Below are 22,248 nucleotides of genomic sequence, written 5' to 3'. Positions count from 1 at the left end.
AATAAATCAGTGGCCATAGAAATTGTGACACCTCTGCAACCTTGTAAATAGGGGGTTCCTTATCCACCAGCAGATATGTCTCTTATCTAAAGATATCTCAAGACTGACAATGTGGTCATTTAGCAAGTCATCACATGACCAGACCTGATTTGACCACCACTTTTACCAATGTCGTTAAGCAGATCACTGCTGTCATTAAGAAAATTATGTGGTTGCTAAGTAAATCTGGCCTTTAGCCCTCAAGAAATACCAACCTTTGCTATGTGTTCCAGCCATCTCCCAAGGGCTATGAATACAAACAGCATTGGCGGGGTGTCAAAAAATGTGATGGGACTCTGTTCAGCCTTTTCAGTAACTGCAACTATTAAAATGATACATGAATAGACGTAAGCAGTTGATGTGGCCAATACTATCAGGACATCCATATTGGCCATTTTATGCTTTAATGACTTGTAGGCTTGGACATAGAAGTACCATCCACCCAGGAACTGGAAGGAAGTGGGTGAGAGAGAGAGAGAGGAGCAATTAGCGTTCCATCATGTCCTGTTTACGTGTCGCAATAAAACTTTTAAAAGATTTATAGATAACTATATAACGGGAGATGTTAAAAACAGAGTATTTAAAGAACCTCCATACCTGAACCAAAGTACAAAGTACAAAGAAGAGAAGGTTTATAATAGACAATCCAGGAATCAGGTTTTGTTCCAACACCATTGATCCATGATGGTTATCAATGGGTAATAACATATAAACCATTAAGACCAAAACCGGAATACCAAACACCAGGCTGCATAAGAATGACTTCCTCCATCTGCAATGGCAGAGAATCCACACTGTTAGAAGGTGAAGCTTCCCTCACAACTTGATTGACAAAAGCAAATTATACCATGTTTACGCCTACAAGTATCATTGTCATCAGATTTGATACAAATCAGCCCTGAACATACATTTGTGTGCTGCTGTATTTTATTGAGGCACCTATCTGTGCAGAGCTACAATATTTGGCTTGCAGCAATCTGGATGACCATTAGGAAAAGTCACACTGGGATTTTTGCCACTCAGCTATGATAGCACATACATGCATAGAAGTGTGGAACATAGAAAATGAAGACTCTATAGAAAAAGGCATAGTGTGTAGTTGGCCAATCAGATCAGAAACAATTGTAGTTTAGAAGTTATTCGTGAAAAATGAGAAATGTCCTCATTTCTCCTCCCCTTGGCAATGAAGAATTCCCCAATCTGTAACATTTCAATGACTGCAAGGAGAAGAAAAGCTGTTTTTTTCAACGGGTGGACATTTAATTGGAGAGGAATATCCCTGGAGCATTTGTTTATAAAATATTCTTTGGTTGACAGATATACTCACTGTTGGATTTCCTGTTTATAATCCAAGTTATGATCTTTTGGATCTCTTTTAGCCAAAGATGCTTGAAAACCAATTCCCTTTATAACAAAAAGCAAAGAAATGACATTACAAAAATAAATACAAACAGTTATTAGATGATTATGTTACACTAATAAATGGTACTTTATTAATTACCAGAACTGCTTTTGTAACGAGAGGTTTAAAAAAAACCCAGTAAGCCTTAATTTTTACTCATGGTGAATACCACTCAATGTCCAAATACTGCAGGTTTGCTGATTAGGAATTTGGAAACTGTAATCCAATAAGGTAGTCCTCAATTTATGATCACAATTGAGCCCTGAGTTTAGGCAGTAAGTCAGTGAGATGCCCGTGTGACTGCCTTGCTCAATGACCACAATCCTGGCTCTCTCTGTTGCATCGTTAAACGACCATGCAGGTTGTTAAACAGACAAAGTGAAAGAACTGCCTGCCGAAAGGGGCCAGGCAGCTCCTCCGCCTCCATTAGCAGAAGAGAACTGCAGCACTGGGCACTTTTGCTCTCAAAGAGACCGGAAGTCTATTTGTGAAGGAACTTTTTCACCGAGCCTCCCTGAGAAGAAAAATACTGCTGGCCAAAGAAACTCCACCCTTCTCAGACAAAATCAATCCATCAGACAGCGGTGGGTTTTGTTGCTTTCAAAGAGGCTGGGTGAAGGAGTCCCTCCAATGTTGACTATCTGGAAAAGCCGGCAGGGAAGATTCCACATGGTGTTCATATGATTGTGGGGAGTCTGGCAACCTGCCGTAAGTGCAAATGGATGGCCAAGTGCCCCAGATCACAATCATGTGGGGGCCCTGCAACAGCTGTAAGTTTAGGCTGCAGGTTGTAAGTCTTTCATTCAGTATGTAAGTCTTTTGTTCCTTTCATAACATTGAACAGTTGCTAATGAGTGGCTGTTAGGTAATGACTACCTGTGCATCTGGGTAGGGGAATGCTGGGTTAGGGAAGACTATCTTATTGATATGCAACTTATTAAAAAGTGCAAAACAGCACAAAAGTTTCCAGTGGTCTTCTAATATCAATCATTTATCCAGGTCAGAGGTATCAAACTCAAGGCCCAGGAGCTGGATACGGCTCGCGCGGTGCTTAGATCTGGCCCGGGGACTGTGCTGGAAACAGTAAAGGACCAGCCCATGGTGCCTCTGTAAGGAAAAACGGAGCTCAGGAGGGCCACATGTGGCCCTGCCGAGCTCCATTTTTGCTGGCAGAAGGTTGCAGGAGGCTGTCACAGCCAGAAACGGAGCTCAGGAGCCCGTTTTCGCTGGCAGAGTGCTCGGACCACCATAGGTGCCCCCAACATGAGTGACGTTGAGCTGGCCATGCCCGCTCTGGACCGCCCATCCTGTCCCCACAAGGTCAAACACCGCCCTCAATGAAATCAAGTTTTACCCCGCTGATATAGGCAATCCAGTTGAGATTTATCACCTCTTCCCAGGCCTGGGAACTGCATAGCTATTGCAGCAGTCTCCCCTAATTTTTCCAGAAGTGTGGATTTCAACTCCCCGAATTCTCGTTGCTATAGAAATGGTTAGTTTATATTATTATGGAAAAGTAAAAAGTTAAGTTTCAATGTTAATGCTTTATTTTACTGCAACAGAGGGAGTCAGAAGTCAATGCTTTATTTTTCTTTTCTCCCTCCCCCCCTCACTTTTCTTTCCCCTTCTCTTCCCCACTGCGTCCTTCTATTTGCTTTTGTATTTTTGTATTTTATACTATAATCTAATAAAATGTTTAAAGACTGTCACTTCCAGAATTGCCATTAACAATGGCTACACTGGATTGGGTACATAAAAATTTGGAATGTGCCTGGACTGGGGAAGATTAAATATAATGTTAATATTAATTGATTACTAGCATGGCTCTTAGAAATGTTTGCTTTAACAACTTACCTCAACAATTTTTATAATGTCTCGAGGGCCAATCACTTCTGGGTCATAACGAACACGGGCTTTTGAAGTGGCTAGGACTACAGATGCATTGAGAACGCCAGGTGTTTCAGTAAGCTTGATTTCAATGCTATGAACACATGAACTACAAGTCATCCCTAGAATCTAAGCAAAAGTTCAGTTAGTTGTCGGCACAAGAATCTGCTTTGGGCTGTCAGACGGACCATTGCTCCATTGTATCTATATCTCCCATATTAAACAAAAATATGCACTGTTTCATCTGTGTGGTATTTTACACAACCTCCTGAAGTTCCAGATCAAGAGGGCATCTATAGAAGACAGAAAATGAACGGAAAATACAGCCAATGAGAATCCCAAGGATAAACCAGTTTTCCCTAATCTAGTGTTTTCCAGATATGCTAAACCTCATCGTATGCTAGCTGGGAGATATGCTGGCAATATATCGAGGATTCTCAACTGTTATATTTGCCTTTTATAAGCAACTTTGCAATAATTCTTATATTACAAAGTAAGTATGTTCCCTTGGTCGATCTTTTTTCTTGGGAACATCTCAGATGCTGACATTTGTCAGACGTAGATGAAATAAATGTAGAATTGTATATATGTATGCAAATCTATCCAATTGGCATTATGTTTTAGAACGACCGTTAACTTACCTGAACGGTCCTTCTATGTGCGCTGCGAGGGGAATCCAAGCATGGGTTAACTTTGTCCATTAGCCTAGAGACTGAGTTATGTAATTGTTGACCATGCCTCCTCTGACTGGGATAGTTCAGTTTTGTATGAAGGCTCAGCCGATCCAAGAGAAGCAAATGAATCAACATAGAAGAAGGTAAGTAGGTAAGTAGATGCATTGCATACGTGTGTGTGTGAAATCAATGTCAATGCCCGGACCAGCTGAAGCCGAGGGTGGGTTTAGATTCCCTCACAGTGCACATAGAAGAACTGTTCAGGTAAGTCAACGGTTGTTCTCCTGTGCGCTGCTTGGGGAATACAAGCATGGGACATGCCAAAGCAATGAGTTTCAAGGGAGGTCAGAGGCTGTGGATGATAATACAACCCACTGTAAGACACACTGCCCAAAGGAAGCTGCCGCCAAGGCATACACATCCACTTTATAATGTTGGATGAAGGGCGACAGTGATGACCAGGTCACCGCCCTACATATGTCCTCCACCGAGGCCTGCATCGTCCAAGCTGCCGTGGTGGCCGCACTCCTGGTGGAATGGGGAGTGATGCGCCTGAGTACAGGTCGGGATTGGCAGTCGTATGCAAGGGCAATACACGCTTTCAACCAGCATCCAATGGTGTTTGAGGACACCGTCTGTCCCATGGATGCCGGCTGGAAAGATATGAAAAGCGCCTCAGATCTTCTGAATGACACTGTACATTTCACATAGTGACGGAGCACCCTGCGAACGTCAAGGTGGTGCCATCTTCATTCCTGAGGGTGTGATGGTTGAGGGCAAAAGTCTGGAAGAATAAGTTCTTGCGCCCTGTGAAACCAAGAGTTAATTTTTGGCAGGAATGCCAGATCCAATCATAGGATGACTCTGTTTGGGTGGAATATACAGAGATCCTCTTGGACTGATAGTGCTGCCAGCTCTGAGACCCTTCTAGTGGATGTAATCGCTACTAAAAAGACGATTTTGAGGGTCAACAATCTGAGACTGATGGTACGAATGGGTTCAAATGGCTCAGCCATGAGAGCTCTAAGCACTAGGGGTAAATCCCACGTAGAGTAACGATGGACCACCGGTGGTTTGAGGTTAGATGCGCCCTTCAGGAAGGACCGGACCCACAGTCGATAGGGCTGCAATTTGCCGACGGACAGTGCTGGGCAATAGCCCTTTGTCCATGCCTGATTGTAAAAAGTCTAGTACCTGTGGTATAGATGCCGTAATCGGGTCCATAGAGGCTGACCGACACCACCTGCAGAAGGTCTGCCAGGTAGCCTCATAAATCCACGTTGTGGACAGACGCCGAGCCACTTGGATTGTGGCGATGACCTTGTCAGAGAAGTGCTGATGAATCAGGATAGCCCGCTCATGTGCCATACGGCTAATTGCAATAGCTGGCGGTTCGGATGGCTGAGAGCCCTTTGGAAAAGAGTTATCTGGTCGTCTGGAATTCTCCACAGGCGGGAGATTGAAAGATTGATGAGGTCAGCGTACCAAGGGCGTCTGGGCCACATTGGCACAACCAGGAGAACTTCCGCCTGTTCCGACAAACTCTTCTGGATGACTAGTGGTATGAGTGGAGAGGCAGGAAGGCATATAGAAGGCCCTCCGGCCAGGGGCTGCGAAGGGCATCGGTGCCTTCTGCTTCCAGTACGTAGAACCTGGTGAAGAATCTCGACAGGTGGGTATTGTGTGGTTGAGCAAAAAGATCCACCTGGGGACAGCCGAAGCGGCGAGACAGTTCCTGAAATAGAGTCGGATGGAGTTGCCACTCCGTCTGGTCTACTGTGGTCCTGCTCAACCAAAGAAGAGATCGCTGCGTTTGCACCTGACTTTGGCGTCTCTCCTGGGACAGTGACACTACGCACTGTTCGGGGTCGATGATGGTCCCGAGATGGAGGAGGGACGTGGTCAGGCACAAGTGACTCTTTGGAAAGTTCAAAACAAAGCCATGATGTTGCATCGTGGTCTGCAAGTCCCACCTTGCCTGATCTGGGGAAGATGACAGTATCAAAATGCCATCTAAGTAACAGTTGACCCTTAGAGGAATCGACCAAAGGGATGCCGCTATCACCGCCAACTTTGTGAAGGTACACGGGGCCGATGAAAGGCCGAATGGCAGTATTGAAAGTGGCACCCCGCAAACTGGAATCGCAAGAACCTTCGATGTGACGGGTGTATCGGTACATGGAGGTATGCCTCCTTGATATCTATTGAGGTCAGTAGATTGCCCTGATCATCCTAGCAGGCTAGGATGCTTTTGAGCGATTGCATTTTGAACCTCTGGTATTTCAGATAGAGATTGAGCCGTTTCAAGTCTAGGATGGCTCGCCATCCTCCCGAGCTTTTGGGGACTAAAAAGAGGATAGAGTAAAAGCCTAGCCTTTCTTGTCCCTGAGGTACCCTTTCTATAGCATTGATGGAAATCAGATGTTCAATTTCGGAGTCCATCAGGTGTCTTTTCACCTGGCATCTTGGTATGGGACACCTGATGAAACACCTCGGGGGGATAGTGAGAAATTCCAGAGTGAGGCCCAGCCTCACGGTCTGAAGTGCCCACGCGTCTGAGGTGGTTTCTGCCCATTGGAATGCGAAAGATGTTAGGCGCCTGCCAATAGGTCCCACTTCATATGAGTCACCGGTACCTACGAAAGGACTGGTTATTGGTGCCACGAAATGGCTGCCGAGTCTGTTGCTGCTGACCCTGTCTCTGGCACTGGAATGGTCCTGAGCCCTGTCTTGTTGCTGGTTGAATGGCCTGGTGTAGTGAGGGATGTATGGGGCAGCATTGTACCCAGAGTCTCTGGCCCGAAAGGACTGTCTTCTATTAAATGGTTGGTGTCTCCAGTCCGCACGCGTGTTCATCAAAGGAAGCACTTTACGATTATCCCTAGTTTCAATCAAAATAGCGTACAATGCGGGACCAAAGAGAGGGCCGCCCTTGAAGGGGATGGAAGCTAGGCGCCATTTGGAGCATATGTTTGCCTGCCAATGGCGAAGCCAAAGAAGGTGGCGGGATACTACGTTAGAAGCTACTGCATGAGATGTAAACTTGGCCGCATTGAGTGTAGCATCTGAGGAAAATTCCAGTGCTGTCACCAGTTTAGTTACATCCTGGTGTAGGCGGAGGTCATCGGGGGCAAGCCTGGCCTGCAACTGCTGTAACCATACTAACAAAGTCCTATTAAGGAAGGATGCTGCTGTGGCAGGCCGTAATGCCCAGGCAGCTGCCTGGTGCATTTTGCGGATGACCAGTTCGGCCTTGCGATCCTCGGCTTTAAGACCCTCTGAAATTTCGGAAGGAATCAAGGCCATGGAGGCCAAAGTCATTACATGATGATCCACAGTAGGAAACTGAAGGATCTCATCCTATTCAGGCGTGGAAGCGTAGAGCTTCCTGTCACCATTACTAGGTGGGGGAACAGCAGTCGGTTGGGACCACTGTTTCTGAACAACGTCCAGAAACAGCTTTGGGAAGGGTATGACGTCTTGTTCCTGTACCTGTTCCGTGAAAAACCGTTCTGTGGAATCAAGGCCCACAGCAGTACTGGCTTGAGTGGTGGCACCCCCCATCTTGGTAGTTGCCTTAGCTTTATATAAAAGCAATTTAAATAAGGCAGGCCGGAACAGGCCGGAGAAGGCAGGTGTGTCTTGCACCAGACCGTCGACATCCGACAACTCCAGGGCAGCGACATCTTCCTCTTCACCTAGAATAGAACCTTCACTATAAGTTGAGGGTAGTGGTGAGGAGGATCAGCCTGGGAAATTGAGAGGTATCTAGCAAGGCTGGCAGATGCAGGGCGCTGGGCCCTGTGCTGCAATTCCGCATCCACCCCCTGGGAAATGGCCGCAGAAATCATGTTGTGAAGTTCTGGGGGCAAGTTAAAGTCGGGCCCATCCTCAGGCCTGAGGCCTGCAGCCGTGGGCGTGAAGGTGGCTGTGGGCTCTGAGTGTGAGGATGCCTGAATCGTGGCCGGGCCAACCGCAGGAAGGTCTGTGGTAGATCGGGGCCCTAACCTCCCTTCATCCGCACCTATTCCCAAGGGTGTGGGAAGATCGGGGAACCAACCTTGAATCCCTGCTGGAGGAAGTGAGGGAGCAGGAGAATGGCGTTCAGCCACCAAGGTAGGAGGGGACCTATTGGTGGGCCCAGGAGCCTTGGTCGATGACTTGGCCCTATCTTTGCGCCTGGCAACTCTATCTGGGGCTGCCGATGGGGCATGCGCCTTGTGGCTAGAGGCCTTAGTGGTGGACCTACCCACCCTGGTGCTGGGCCCGGTGTCCTCAGAGTGCAGCGGGAAGAGCTGGAAGTTCCATTGCTGCCTCCGGTAATAGAATGATCGGCCATAGCCAGGTATAATGAAGGTAAACGGGAGTGAGTTGAAAGGCTCAAGCTCACGTCTGAAAACAGGGCAAACCGCTGATCAAAGTGGCGGGCTGACTCAGTTAGAGCGATGAGGCAACACGGTGCTAAAGGAATGGTGGCGAACCGACTTCTGCAGCACAAATGACTCTCTCTGTATTCCACCGCAGTTTGAGCGCAAAAAGAAAACTCCACCCCTTCCTGTTGGTTTTTGGCGCGAGGCTACTAATGGCTCAAAAATGGCCGACGCTAGCAAATAATTTCAGCGCGAAATTCAAATCAGCTCAAAAAATGGCTGCCGTTCTTCTTTATCCAGAAGGAAAGGCTCCGGCTGCAGAAATGGCATTGCTAATTTCTGCAGCTGGAGTGAGGACTGCACGGCAGCAGCAAAGCTCCGAAACGATAGGGAATGGTCATCCGATGCATGGTTGACCACACTCGCGCCTGATGGAGAGAATAGCGTGCTGCCTCTCTCCACGGCAATCAGGAAGGACGGGAGGTGGTAAACAAGCGGGTCGTTCACCCCCCGCGCCGACTTGAGAATGGCGACCCGACTCTCACACAGCCACTAAACAAGATTGAGAGTGGCGAACCGACTCTCTTCTGCTTTAAAGTGCATTCAAACGCCCGATAAACAAACCTCCTGGCGAACATTCCTCTAGCCGCTAGAACCACAAGGAATCACAAATTATTTAAATTCAAGCGCGAACGGGCTCCATCAAGCCACAATCAAACAATGTTCCAAGATAAATTTGGTAGCAATGAAGAATCCAAGTCCAATGAGTTAATTTTGTCTATTATCCTAGAGGAAAAACTTTTGTGTCTCTTTAAGGCTGGACTGAATTAAAAAACTGAACTATGCCAGTCAGAGGAGGTGTGGTCAACAATTACATAACTCAGTCTCTAGGTAATGGACAAAGTTAACCCATGCTTGGATTCCCCAAGCAAGCACACAGGAGAACTTCAGGTTCAAACAAAATTAAAAGTACAAACACAGATGTACAGAAAATTATGGTTGTATAAAAATATGACTTTAATTGCAAAGCTAATTGTGTGACCTGCATTTAAAATTTGCTGCTGGGATCTAAAATTCAATGTTTCAAAAGTCATATGCATGAACCTAAAAGTAAGACAATCTATTCCTTGTTGAATATTCATATTTGCATTTTTCTGTTTAGGATCAATATGAAGCCTCTAAGACTTTGTGTTATTATGCTCACCTTAAGATCTACATTGCCATCTGTGCCAGCATAATCTTGTAAGACTGAGGCTTCAAAACCCAATTTCTCAATCAACTGGATTATTTCAAGAGGCTGAATTTTATCTGGCTTATATATTACCTCCACTTTCCCTGCCATCAAGGCAACAAGCACAGAGACTATTCCTGTAAAAACAAAGCTGCATCAGACAAATAAATTCTTTCCCATGTCATACCCAACAGCCTGAACAAAATGGTAGCACTCAGTCCAACCTTAAAATGTAATCTTTATTACTTAATCCAGTTACCGTTTTAGGTAACCTGATGAGAAAGTAAATCTTTCTCAAATCTATTGTCTTCCCTTGTAAGCAGATATATTTACAAGGCATGTCTAACATCAAATCAAAGTTGTATTCATGTCATTGTTAAGTACTTAACCCTTGAGGCTAGGTTCGTTCCAATTCACATAACAGTAAAATGCTAAGATAGCCCCTATAGTTATTTAGCAAGCTAAATAATCAGGAGAAGCCAAATAACATAAAGAAAAATGACTTGCTATGCTATTTTACCATCTTCTTTTTGTAAAGTCTTCTCAATGCTTGAAACACACGATGCACAAGTCATGCCTTTTACAACCAGGAAACATTTTTGAGTGTCTCTTTTGCTGGACAATTCTGGAAAGTTAGTGCACAACTTCGTTTTTGGCAACAATACATCTTCAAATGACAGTTCTGTGACTTTGTTTTTGAAGGAAACAGAGGTCATCTCATTAAGCTCTATACCTCCGTCAGTAGGTTTTCCAATTACTGTATCTAAAATAAAATCAATATTGCATGAATATGTGGAGCAGAAGAAACATTAGTTAATCATTATCCCAAAAGTATTTTAGGTTGCTTTTGAAAGCATTGCCTTCCTTCCTAGCAGTAGTATGTTTCTGAAGTTAAGTGAAGAATTTTTAACAAATATGTGTTGGAATGCCAATCCCAGATGGATTTTAATTTTCAAAAGATGAAAGATATGGAAACAGGTCTGAGAGATTTAAACTATTTAAAACATCGACCGGCATTCTTTTGTGTTAAAGACCACATTTTGTCAATGATAAATGATTGGGGGCTTTAGGGTGGACAGAGAAAGCCAGCTGACGAGAAGAACGTCCATTGTCTCTGACACCCTCCTTTTTCCTTTTCTTTGAAAGCTTCTTCCTTCCTTTTCCAAAGCAGAAGATTCTTATGAGACCTGTGATCTCTGGCAAAACAAACTGTGAAATGTTTATGCCAGTCCGGCCTACTTAGTCTTTTGATGGAAGACTACCTGAGAATATTAGGATTGTAGGATAAACTGGAAAATCGGTTCTTAAGAAGAGAATGGCAAACTGATGCTAAAGAAAAGGAAAACTCAGGGTTAGAGTTAGAGTCCATGAAGTCACCAGGTCTGATCTAAATATTTTTATTCAAACGTTTTATTGTGTTAAAAGGCAACAAGTTACAATGATCTTATCCTGCACATGATGGATATTCCATCTGCAGCCCAGAATATTAATAATGAGATAATTATGGATATGACAAAGGAAGTCTGTGCTGGATATAGTTTTTGCCTTCTTACACAGAACATGGCTTTCTACAAGTCTGATGGGTTTAAAAACAGTAACATGAAAATTAGTTTCTAACTATTTCTGAAGGAACTGAGAATTAGTTTCTATTTATTTACAGATTATCCAAGCATTCTTTTTGTCTTTCAAGCACAGCTCTAACTCTGCAGCTAAAAGAGAGACAAATTTAATTCATTGCCTTCATGGATGGAACTCATGTCTTCCATATTAATGGAAAGCTATAGACACAGTTTCTAAATTAAATATATGGCGTTCAAGACACCTGGCATTTAAGTATTAAATATTTATTTAATTTTAAGTATTAAAACTCTGCATTTTACTAGTGTAGAGAATGTACCCAATTCAAAAGCCATGTACCCATTTAGGACCTAACAGCCTCTAACTCTAGGCTGGGGCTTATAAATTTGTGTTCTAAATTTTAATCCAATCGGAAGCATGTTTAGGTATTTAAAATTCATCAGTTGACACAAGAGTTTTCATGCATCTTGATTCAATAGCAGAAAAAGCTGTATTATACAATACCTGTTAGGACAAAAGCATCAAACCCCATGTCTTCTATAGCAGCTCGTATCTCTTCCGAGTCGGTCATAACGGAATTGTAAGACACAACTGCGGTACCTTCAGTTAAAGATACAGAGATGTGCACTATCCCTTTCTTTTGGGATATGGAGCCTTTAATAGAATTTACACAAGAATTGCAGGTCATCCCATCAATTCTAAGGAGAGCTGTACTGCATCCATTTGCCCCCTGTACTTGGGCAAGGTGACTGAGGGAAGGTACCGAAGAGGCAGCATTTGAGATCATTAGTCCATTTTGGCCTTCCTTTCCACGAGAAAAAACTAGGTTAAAGTTACCAGGGGTAATGGCTTGGATGGCTTGCTGCAATGAAGGTGGAGTGATGAGCTTTTGGTCGAACCACACAATAATCTTTTTTTCTTCCAGGGATACCCTAGTACCCTGTACTCCAGTCATCTCTGAAATCAACCCTTCCATAGTGTTGACACAAGATCTGTCATTCATTCCTTCGATTTCTAGTACTGCAACGCACGTACTGGATCCAATGTTGTCCCCAGTATTTCCATCACCATTATGTTCACTGGACATTTTTACATTTATCTGCTGTAAGCGTTCAACATTAATGAAACCTAATTCCAATGGGGCTTGCTTATGTTTTATGGTGCATTCATATCCCATGCCGTCTATGCTATTCTTTAGTTCTTCGGGCTTAATAATAAGGGGATGGTAAACAACAATGGCTTCTTGGTTGTTGAGGGACACTTTGATTTTCTTCACCCCGTGTAATTTCCCAATATTTTCTTCAATAGTATGGGCACAAGACTGACAGGTCATGCCTTCTATTTTCATCTTAATAACAGCTTCACTGGACGATTGGCCTAAAGTCTGGGTGGCCTCTAGAACATTGGCGTCGAATCCCAGTTTTTTAATTTCCTGGCAGATTTGCTGAGAGCTTATTTCCAGGCCCAAATATTTTACGGTTACTTGGCTTTGTTCAAGAGATCCCTTGACATTCACAATTCCTGATAACTTGGAAATGTTGTCCTCTATGGATTGGATGTGTTCTTGGCACGTGATACCCGAAAGATCAATGGTAGTTGTGTTTATCTGAGAATGAAGAGAAGGTGAATGCCACGAATCTCCCTCAAAGCTGAGGTTGGTAAAAGCAAGTTTCTGTTTCATTGCCAAGGCTGATATGTGGCCAGGTGAAAGGTGCTGAGGCACAGCCTGAAATGGGGAAAAAATTAAACCAAACATTAATTCTGCTGTTTTAATATATGGGATGAGGTAATAACAATCTTTTTTGTGTAAGCTTGCTACTTATTTGTTACCAATACTATCTTTAGACATTTCTAAAGCGACTACATTCGTAATGTAGAAAGTCAGCACCCACCCCTCCTAGAAGAATGAAGTATTTTGAGAAATATTTTTAAAAGGCAGAATATTATATTTTCTCTAAAGGAGAAACGTGTTTCTAAAGACAGAGACTCAGAACTTCAGCTCTCTGCCCTAAGTAGAAACTAAGGGGCCAACTTTTGGAAATGCAGATTTGGTAATCCATTCAAGACAGGATATTCTGAACAAAGGTAGGATTAGCTCTCGGCCACAATAGGAATTGCCCAACAAGCCCCTTCATTGCATCAGCACACTTCAACCAAACTTGACTTCAAGACAAACATGACCCCCACATGGCCCCATGGGAGTCTACAGCAACCAATAGAATACATGCTCTTGCTACAGGAACAGGAAGCTCAAGTTCAAAGCCCAGAGAGGGTATAAATAACCCTCACTCTCCACTCCATGTGGCCAGCTACCTAGAATCACACGCGCTTTGTGGTTCTGCTTCATCAATAAATGGACCCTCTTTCCAATCAGCCTCCAGCCTCCATTTTGTTTCCAGTGTCTTTCTGCCCGCTTGGAACTGAACCAGATGGATATTTGTTCAGGAATATCTACTATTAGAAAGACTATTTTTAAAGTAGTCTTTAAAAACAATATATTTCTGTGCTCACAAATAATTATTTAATTGAGAGATCACGTATTTTCTTCCAAAACTCAAGCAAGAGGAGTGTCCCTTAACAAGAACAGGGGATACTGAGATCAAAATACAATTTTATGATCCTTTTATTTACACATGTCCCAATAATACTTGCCGGGAGAGGACTTTTGGAACTAACACTTAGCAGGCAGTAACAGGACTCTTCAATCTGTATTTTGTAAAAAAATGTATATATACACATTTAAACATAGCTTTATGCTTATGATTTATATCTTAAATGCATGTCTTTAGTGAAGTATTTCAGTGTTAAGGCTGCAGTCCAAACATGGCAGGGGTTCATGTCTTGCACTGAGCTACAGTTTTGTTTCTTACCTAAGCCTCAGTTGCCTGGTATACAAATTGTGCTAAAGCATAAACCATGATTAATAAAGCATGCATTTACAAAACATGCTAAAATACATTCAACCCTTCAATGGCTGAACTTTTATAAAATCGGAGTGCCACATTAAATTAGAGAGCACCATAGTTCAAGGTATGTTCTATACTTCTAAATTAAACAGTACAAAATCCTGAGCTTCTACTGGTTGAAAAACTGATACTCAAAATCTTTAGTCTTCAGCCGAGTTTCATTGTGTTAGGCTTACCCATATTTTCCTGTTTAGTGAGCCAGTGATTTCAGGAGAAAACTCAAACTTAAGAATTTTTTTAAAAAGCCATATTGACCCAGGATACTGTGAGAAAAATGGTGTGAAGTGGGGAGATCCAGTAAGTACAGATAGTCCTCAACTTACAACAGTTCATTTAGTGACCATTTGAAGTTACAATGCCACACTCTTACAACCACTACGGTATCTCCATGATCATGTGAGCAAAATTGAGAAGCTTGGGAACTGACTCATTTTTGTGACGGTTGCAAGGGTCATGTGATCACCTTTTGCGACCTTCTTACGAGCAAAGGCAATGGGAAAGCCAGATTCACTTAGCAACCATATTACTAATTTAACCACTGCAGAGTTTCACTTGACAACTATGACAAGAAAGGTCATAAAATGGGGCAAAGCTCACTTAACAAATGCCTCACTTAGCAATGGTCATAAGTGAAGGACTACTTGTATTCTACTTTAGATCTCTTGAAATCTGTCACAAACAAAAAAAGTTTTCTAACAAGACCAACAAGCAAAACACCAATTTATTTTGTCAACTGATTTTTTTTGTATTATCAGGATGTTTCAAATTTGTTTGTTTAAAACAAGTGACAGGAAAGAACTAAACCTAAGTGTAAAGTGATAAAACTAAGTAGAGTTGAGTATTATGTATGATCCAAGGCTTATAAGAAAACTCTAACATTAACCTACATATCTACGGCTGCTTACACTGCTGCAATTTATTGAACTAAAATTATTGCTAGTGTCAATTTCCAATAATGAGCTTATCTGTAATTACAGTTTGTCTCTCTTTCCAAGCAATTACTATTATGAAAACCTTACATGCAGCCTAAGAGTTGATACCCTGTAATAATCCAACCACTGGCTGATGAGCTGCGGAAATGTTTTCTCCACCAATAAAAAAGGGGAAAAATTTTTTTTAATTCTGGAGCGAAAAAGGGATGCCACCTATTATAATGTTACACAACCATAAGATTACAGAAACTGCTACTAAACTGAATGTTTGAAGGAAAGCCGCTGCATTCTCTCTGTATGAACATAGCTAACATTCATACCACAACTCGTAACTCCACTGAGTTACTCCATGAGGCTCCCTTCAAGGGCACCAACATTGTACTCCAGCCTGAATTTCCCACAAAAAACGCCCACTCCAAACACCTAGCTCAAACCACAGCTAAGGTCCAGATAGGTTAATCTGAATCCCACCAGACCCTTGTACACTGACCTGTCCATCACTGCTGTCCAGTGTTCCTGGCAAGTCCCTGGAGGAAGCGTATTTCTCTTTTGGAAACGCACCATTAGTTCTCACAAAACCTCCTTGCCTGCAACATTCCTTACTTTGCAACCTACACATGTTTTTAGAAGACTGCCTTTTACCGAAATTAACCAGATTAATGTTTTTGTGGCTCAGAGTTGCCACTGAGGACTGGCTTGTTCTCAGAGACATTCTTCTTTTTTTCCTTTGCTTTTCTACCTTCTCATGGTACTGACCGCCAAATGAAAAAGTGCCGGTTGCTTCATTTAATATTGCAAGAATTCTTCCTCCCCTGCCCTCCCTACTCTCTGGACGCTCAGATCAGTTAAATCACTGCGTGAACCTTTAGCCTTCTCCCATATCCATAGATTATGTCTCCACTGCGCATGGTTACAAATAGGGTTTAATTTTTTCCCACCCATTGTCTGCCTCACACTCATTGAAAAATGGCATTTAATACGATTAATCTTTGTACACAGCTCTCTAGTGTCCTCAGCCAAGGCTGCCTTTCACAAGCTTGTCAAATATGGCCTGGATGAGGCAATCCCATGTATAATTAACTCTTCCAGCCGAACTTTCTTTCATCTTCAATCAAAAGCATGTTCAAAATACTGGGAACCCAGATTTAAAGAGATCAACATGAAAAGGGCACAATGTTTATTGAAGTTTTTCTGTGTGAAAATGCGATCTGTGTAATGAAAAATGATCGGTCCTACTAACAAATGCAGAAGGAATAAAAATATCAAGCAAAGGTACTTTATGAATTATGTTTACCTAACAAAAAGGGCCTGAATAAATGTTACCCTAACTATTCTTTCTTGCTGCAAGTTACTCCTATCTCACTTGATATGATTTCTGAAGTCTGCAAGTCTCAGATCATGAATTGGTGGCAGTTTATTTTCCATATAGAATTTCATTTCTCATTGTGGCTACTAAACGAATCAAATCAAGTTTGTTATTATTTCAAAATTTAATTGATGTTTGCAAATCTCAGAACATGAATCTGTGGCAGTTTATTCTCTATATAGAATTCCATTTTGCACTGTTTACGAAATGAATCAAATCAAGCTTGATAGTATTTCAAAATTCAATTGATGTTTGTTTTCAACAAATTCTTATGAATTTGCATGTGTTTTGCATATGCTAAAATATTACTGCCAGACATCAAGCTCCCTAAAATTTTATCAAAGCAAGCTTCCTGTGTCCATGCCACAACTTCAGCAAGGTTTCATTATACTTTCATAGGAAAGCCACGAGATACCCTTTTCAGGAGATTCTTAACTATTTTCAAACACATTATTAAAGTATTGCTCCCAATTCTCCAATCAGTAAGCAGCTCCCTGGAGCAGCTTTGATTTCTTTTGAAACAAAAGTAGGGCAGGTTTTTTGGCATGTTGTACTGTAATGTTTGCAGTTATTTGCATATGCATAAAGTAAATATTGATGCAGGAACACAAAGTAGAAGCAGAGAATCTGTGGACCTGCTGATGTCACTGCACTACATTTCCCAGCATGCTTTGTCATTTGCCATACTGGTTGGGGATACTGAACTCGTATTTCAATAAACATCAACAAGACTCACCTCAAATGCTGCATAGTTCAATCCAAATTTCTCAGATATCTCTATCCTCTCCCCCAGCATACTTATCTGTGATAATATCCTTCCCTAGTCCCAAAGCTGCTTTTTCAAGAGGCAACTGGACTTTCTGGTTTTTCTTTGAAGATGTTTCGCTTCTCATCCAAGATGCTTCTTCAGCTCATCCTTCCCTAGTGTTCCTAAATCTGTAGTTTCTCCTCAGAAAAGGACTTGCATTAGAGCATCCTTGGGCGAGTTTAAGATCTTCCCCTGGTTTTGATGTCTCCCCTCTGATTCATATCTCAGTTGAAAGGAAGGGTTTTTCCACATACAATCACAGAAAATGTCCTTACAAATTGTAGCATGAAAACAGCTAGCCTGACCTTGGAGGAGCAAATACGCCCCCTTTTCATAATCTTTTGGATCCTCTTGCAACAAAAGCTTCTTAAAAGCCACTAAACAAAAGGAATGTAATTTGAACTTCAGACTCTAAAATAAAACTGAAGGGAAAAGATGTTTAATAAGAGAATACAGTAGATCAGATGTGTTTATGCATTAAAGCAGCTTATTTTCGAAAAACAGGATGACTCTTCTATATTTATTAAGGTGAGACATCCATTTAGGCAGTATAATTCTAGCTCTGTCATTAGGCTTATCATATTCTAGGCAGCAGAAACCCCCCTTATATTTTTCCAAATAACTCAACAAGACAAACATACCCAACACTTTTTCTTCCTCTTATTTTCCCTATGAGTGAAATGGGTTGAGCTGAGAGAAAGTGATTGGCCCAAGTCAACCACACCTAAGGCAGGACTAGAAGAACTCATGGTCTCTTGATTTCTAGCCTAGTTCCTTAGATCAAACTGGCTGCTAATCTTATTTCAATAGGAGAAGGAATCATCTTATTTTAAATTAAAGTATTACTTGTTTGTTTCTTCAGACTAGAGAAATGGTGGTTCCTATTGCCTAAGTGGTAAGAAAATAATTTCAACAGATGCATCCCTTGGAGTTGTCCATTCCACAGTGCTTGTTACAACACAGTAACCTGTGTTTATATGTCACATTAAGCTAAGCTTCCTACATTAATGCATAAATCATGCACCTCCATTTAAAGACAAAATTGTAAAATATGTAACCCTTCATATTTTGTGTCTTGTACTCATAATTCCCAGCTGGTAAAAGCATTGAGAATGAAGACTGTAATCCAAAACACTTAGAAGACCTGGCTTCTTACCACTGTTTGGACTTGATAACGTTGGATTACAACCTCTATCAGTCCCCATCATACATCAAAAACCAAGAAGAAAAATTACAGTTTAGCAACTTATGGAGAACACATGCCTTTAGATCACCATAATGCATATCATTGCATACTATTTTACAAACTGTATTTCTAGCCCAGATACATATTCAAAAGTTTACTGTCTTATATTCTAACTTGTCCAGGAAAAGAACTAAAATATAACAATTGTCTGGAGAGTGAAGGTACAAGGACAAAGCAATGGGCAAGAATTAAAATAATATAAATCTAAGATTATGTCTAAAAATATAGGACAATGCATATCCAAAGAGTGCTGAATCCAACAGGCCTATATAAAGGATTTATATAAGCCGAAGGAGGAATGAAACATTCTACAGTACATACACATGAATCCAAATGGATACTTGATGGCTATCACAAAATGTTGCTGTGCCTGTGATTTTAAAATAGGGAGCCAATTGAGAAAACATTATGAAAACATTGAGGAGCAATATTAGGTTCATATTTTATATTAATTACCAATATAGATATTTCTGCCTTAGTAGTTTTTGAGGGACATATCTATTTTGATTGTAAACCATAGTACATGGATTAATGTGATATTTTATTAAGCAACAGTACTTTATTAATGAATCATTATTAAACCACTGTTAACTTTCTCTCATACAATTATATTCTTTTATTCTAATCTTCTAGAGGATAGGGCAACTGTTCAAAAACTTTTCTTTACTCCTATTTTTTTCTAAAATTACAATGAACCATGGATATTAAAACAAAAAAGTCACTTCCTTTTTGTGTTTTTTTAAGTAAATAGTGCAATGCACTTATAAAATATAAATAGAAATTACTAAAATTATAAAATATCAATTTCTGTGGCTTCATATTAATCTTCCTTTAGAAGTACAACAAGAGCAGATTTAGTCTTCAAATGATTTTCTACTTTGGAACTCTCCTGCAATGTCTCTATTTTTTTAAACCAAGTATTGCAATTCGATCCTGAACATGTTTATTCTGCCTAAACTCAATTATATGTATTGCCAAAAACCTATACAGAATTACAACATCAACCAATGATAGATGACACAACTTATTCACAGTGAAACACAGACATTCAATGTGTGGCATACAAGAAATCTGACTATTAATATTTCTACTTACTGTGTATGTCTCTAATTTAAAATGTCTTCTGTTCAAAATGTTTGAATGCATTCTGGAAGCTAAGCATTCCACTGTTGTCAGTACTGCTACAATGCATACCATGAGAAAAGGAAAAGCAGTCAGGAATTAAAAGCCACATGCTGATCATATGAAGGGACTTGTGCCTTATTAATCTAATTTGGAATTTAACAAGTTTATGGCAGGAAATTGCCTGCATATATTTTATCCACTGACCATGTAAATATTTAAATATTAGTGGTTGAATTTCTTCTATTAGTGTTCAATTCATGGACAAACCACTGCAGGTTTTTTGGCAAGGTTTTTTTAAAGAAATGGTTGGCCCTTGCCTCCTTTTTAGGGCTAAGAGAGAGTGACTGGCTGAAGGTCATCCAGCTGACTCTGTGACTAAGGTAGACTAGAACTCACCATCTCCCAGCATCTAGCCTGATGATTTAACCACTATATCATACTGGTTCTCGAAATCTTAATACCAAATACTAATGATTTAATATTAAGTAAAGAAATTGTTTCAAAATATATGAAAGATTAAAAAAGAAATTTATTATTATTATTTTCAGATGTCCCTTTTCCTGAAAATTTGAACAAACTTTATTTTTCACACTTCTTAACTATCCATATCCCTCAAGTCATAATTATTTCTTTTTAAATGAAAACAATTTAGCTGAAAAATAAACTACACGATGTTTCATAAAATACTAAATCAAGAAATAAACTAACGGATGAAGGGATAGAGAAGCTTGTCATAAATACAAACAACCCTTCAGTTTTCAGAAGTCCAGGAAAATAATAACAATAAACTGAAACTGATAGTGATCCTATTCAGGTTCAGAAAATAAAAAAGTAAACATTATAGGTATCAAAACATGAATTCTGAGCCTCAGTCTATGATGGCTGTGTTACTCTGTGATGGCTAAAATTAGGATGCTAGTAACATCTTTTCCAAGGAACAAAAGGAAAGGCAGGTTGGTTACACAGATGCATACTACAGGTAGTCCTTGACTTACAACAGTTCATTTAGTGACTGTTCAAGGTTATAACAGCACTGAAAAAAAGTGACTTATGGCAATTTTTCACACTTATGACGGCTGCAGCATCCCCATGGTCAAGTGATCAAAATTCAGACGCTTGGCAACTGGCTCATATTTATGATGGTTGCAGTGTCCCAGGATCATGCAATCACTTTGTATGAACTACTGACAAGTCAATGGGGAAGCCAGATTCACTTAACAACTGTGTTACTAACTTAACTGCAGTGATTCACTTAACAACTGTGGCCAGAAATGTCATAAAATGGGACATTCACTTAACTGTCTCGTTTAGTAACAGAAATAATACAATACAATAGTAGAGTTGGAAGGGACCTTGGAGGTCTTCTAGTCCAACCCCCTGCCTAGGCAGGAAACCCTATACCGTTTCAGACAAATAGCTATCCAACATCTTCTTAAAGACTTCCAGTGTTGGGGCATTCACAACTTCTGGAGGCAAGCTGTTCCACTGATTAATTGTTCTCACTGTCAGGAAATTTCTCCTCAGTTCTAAGTTGCTTCTCTCCTTGATTAGTTTCCACCCATTGCTTCTTGTTCTACCCTCAGGTGCTTTGGAGAATAGTTTGACTCCCTCTTCTTTGTGGCAACCTCTGAGATATTGGAATAATGCTATCATGTCTCCCCTAGTCCTTCTTTCTCTTAAGCTAAACATACCCAGTTCCTGCAACCGTTCTTCATATGTTTTAGTCTCCAGTCCCCTAATCATCTTTGTTGCTCTTCTCTGCACTCTTTCTAGAGTCTCCACAAATGTTGGGCTTAATGGAGTTGTAAGTTAAGGGTTACTTGTACTTGTAATTACAGGTTACAAGTAATTATGAATTACCAATTGCAATTTGTTAAAAACGCATTGTGTTTGATGAGGCTTTCTGGGATTTCCTCAAAATCTTTGATTTACATTGTACAGGTTTTCTCATCCAACAGTGCTGTTGAAGTCCCACTTTTCCAAAAGATTTGATCTTGAGGTCTGTTATGCCGTGATCAGAGAAACTGAAACACTCTGATGTTACTTTGTCCTTCTTTTGTGTTTTGATGTGTCCATTAATTCTTTTGCACAAAGATTGACTCATTTGTCCTACATAGAGTCCAGAGGAGCAATGCTGGCTGATGATGGCGTGTATCACCATAGAGAAAGGTGGGGGGACCTCTTTGAACTTTTACACCTGTTTGTGCCAGCTTTTGGTTTCATAAGTTGTCCTTTGTCTATGGCCCTTTCATTTTTTAAAATCAAAGGCTTCTTGTGCAGAGAGGCAGCCACGTGTTGTACATTTAAAACAACAGAATTGAATTATTCCCAAATTTAAATGTAAGATTGATCATTTTCCTTGGGTCTACAATTCATTCAAAGCAAAAATATAATGAATTATGATTTACTGAATTCTGGAATCATTACTACTGCTACCAAGAGCTCTGCAAGTAGCCAAGAATCAGCATGAACATACACTGTATACTAATAAACAGGGAGGATTTTCATGTTAAAGTCCAGTTTTTATGCCTTCAGATGGAAATCAAAGAGATGACTGAAAGTGTAACAAATCATAATGAATTCACTTTATGTGAATTCAGAATTGCAACTTGTCTTTCTTATAT

At 40.9% G+C, this 22,248-nt stretch overlaps 1 protein-coding gene across 2 annotated transcripts in view; it reads right to left on the bottom strand.

Moving 5' to 3' along the window:
• The window catches only part of ATP7B (ATPase copper transporting beta), a 64,234-nt gene that overhangs the window by 37,207 nt on the left and 4,779 nt on the right, over positions 1–22,248 (bottom strand). Inside the window, exons 1-8 of one of the 2 annotated variants that reach the window (XM_081943522.1) lie at positions 15,570–16,043; positions 11,686–12,907; positions 10,124–10,366; positions 9,577–9,740; positions 3,296–3,457; positions 1,367–1,443; positions 637–811; positions 255–488 (exon numbers count right to left, since the gene is read on the bottom strand). In XM_081943522.1, the coding sequence (XP_081799648.1) occupies positions 255–488; positions 637–811; positions 1,367–1,443; positions 3,296–3,457; positions 9,577–9,740; positions 10,124–10,366; positions 11,686–12,907; positions 15,570–15,791 (2,499 nt within the window). In that variant the 5' untranslated portion in view covers positions 15,792–16,043. Of the gene's footprint in view, positions 1–254; positions 489–636; positions 812–1,366; positions 1,444–3,295; positions 3,458–9,576; positions 9,741–10,123; positions 10,367–11,685; positions 12,908–15,569; positions 16,044–22,248 lie in introns of those variants that run through there. The other variant, XM_081943523.1, reaches the window with a different exon arrangement.

Source organism: Natrix helvetica, assembly GCF_964273705.1.
Source record: "Natrix helvetica genome assembly, chromosome: 2".
NCBI lineage: Eukaryota > Metazoa > Chordata > Lepidosauria > Squamata > Natricidae > Natrix > Natrix helvetica.
This window is presented reverse-complemented; position numbering and strand designations above follow the sequence as displayed.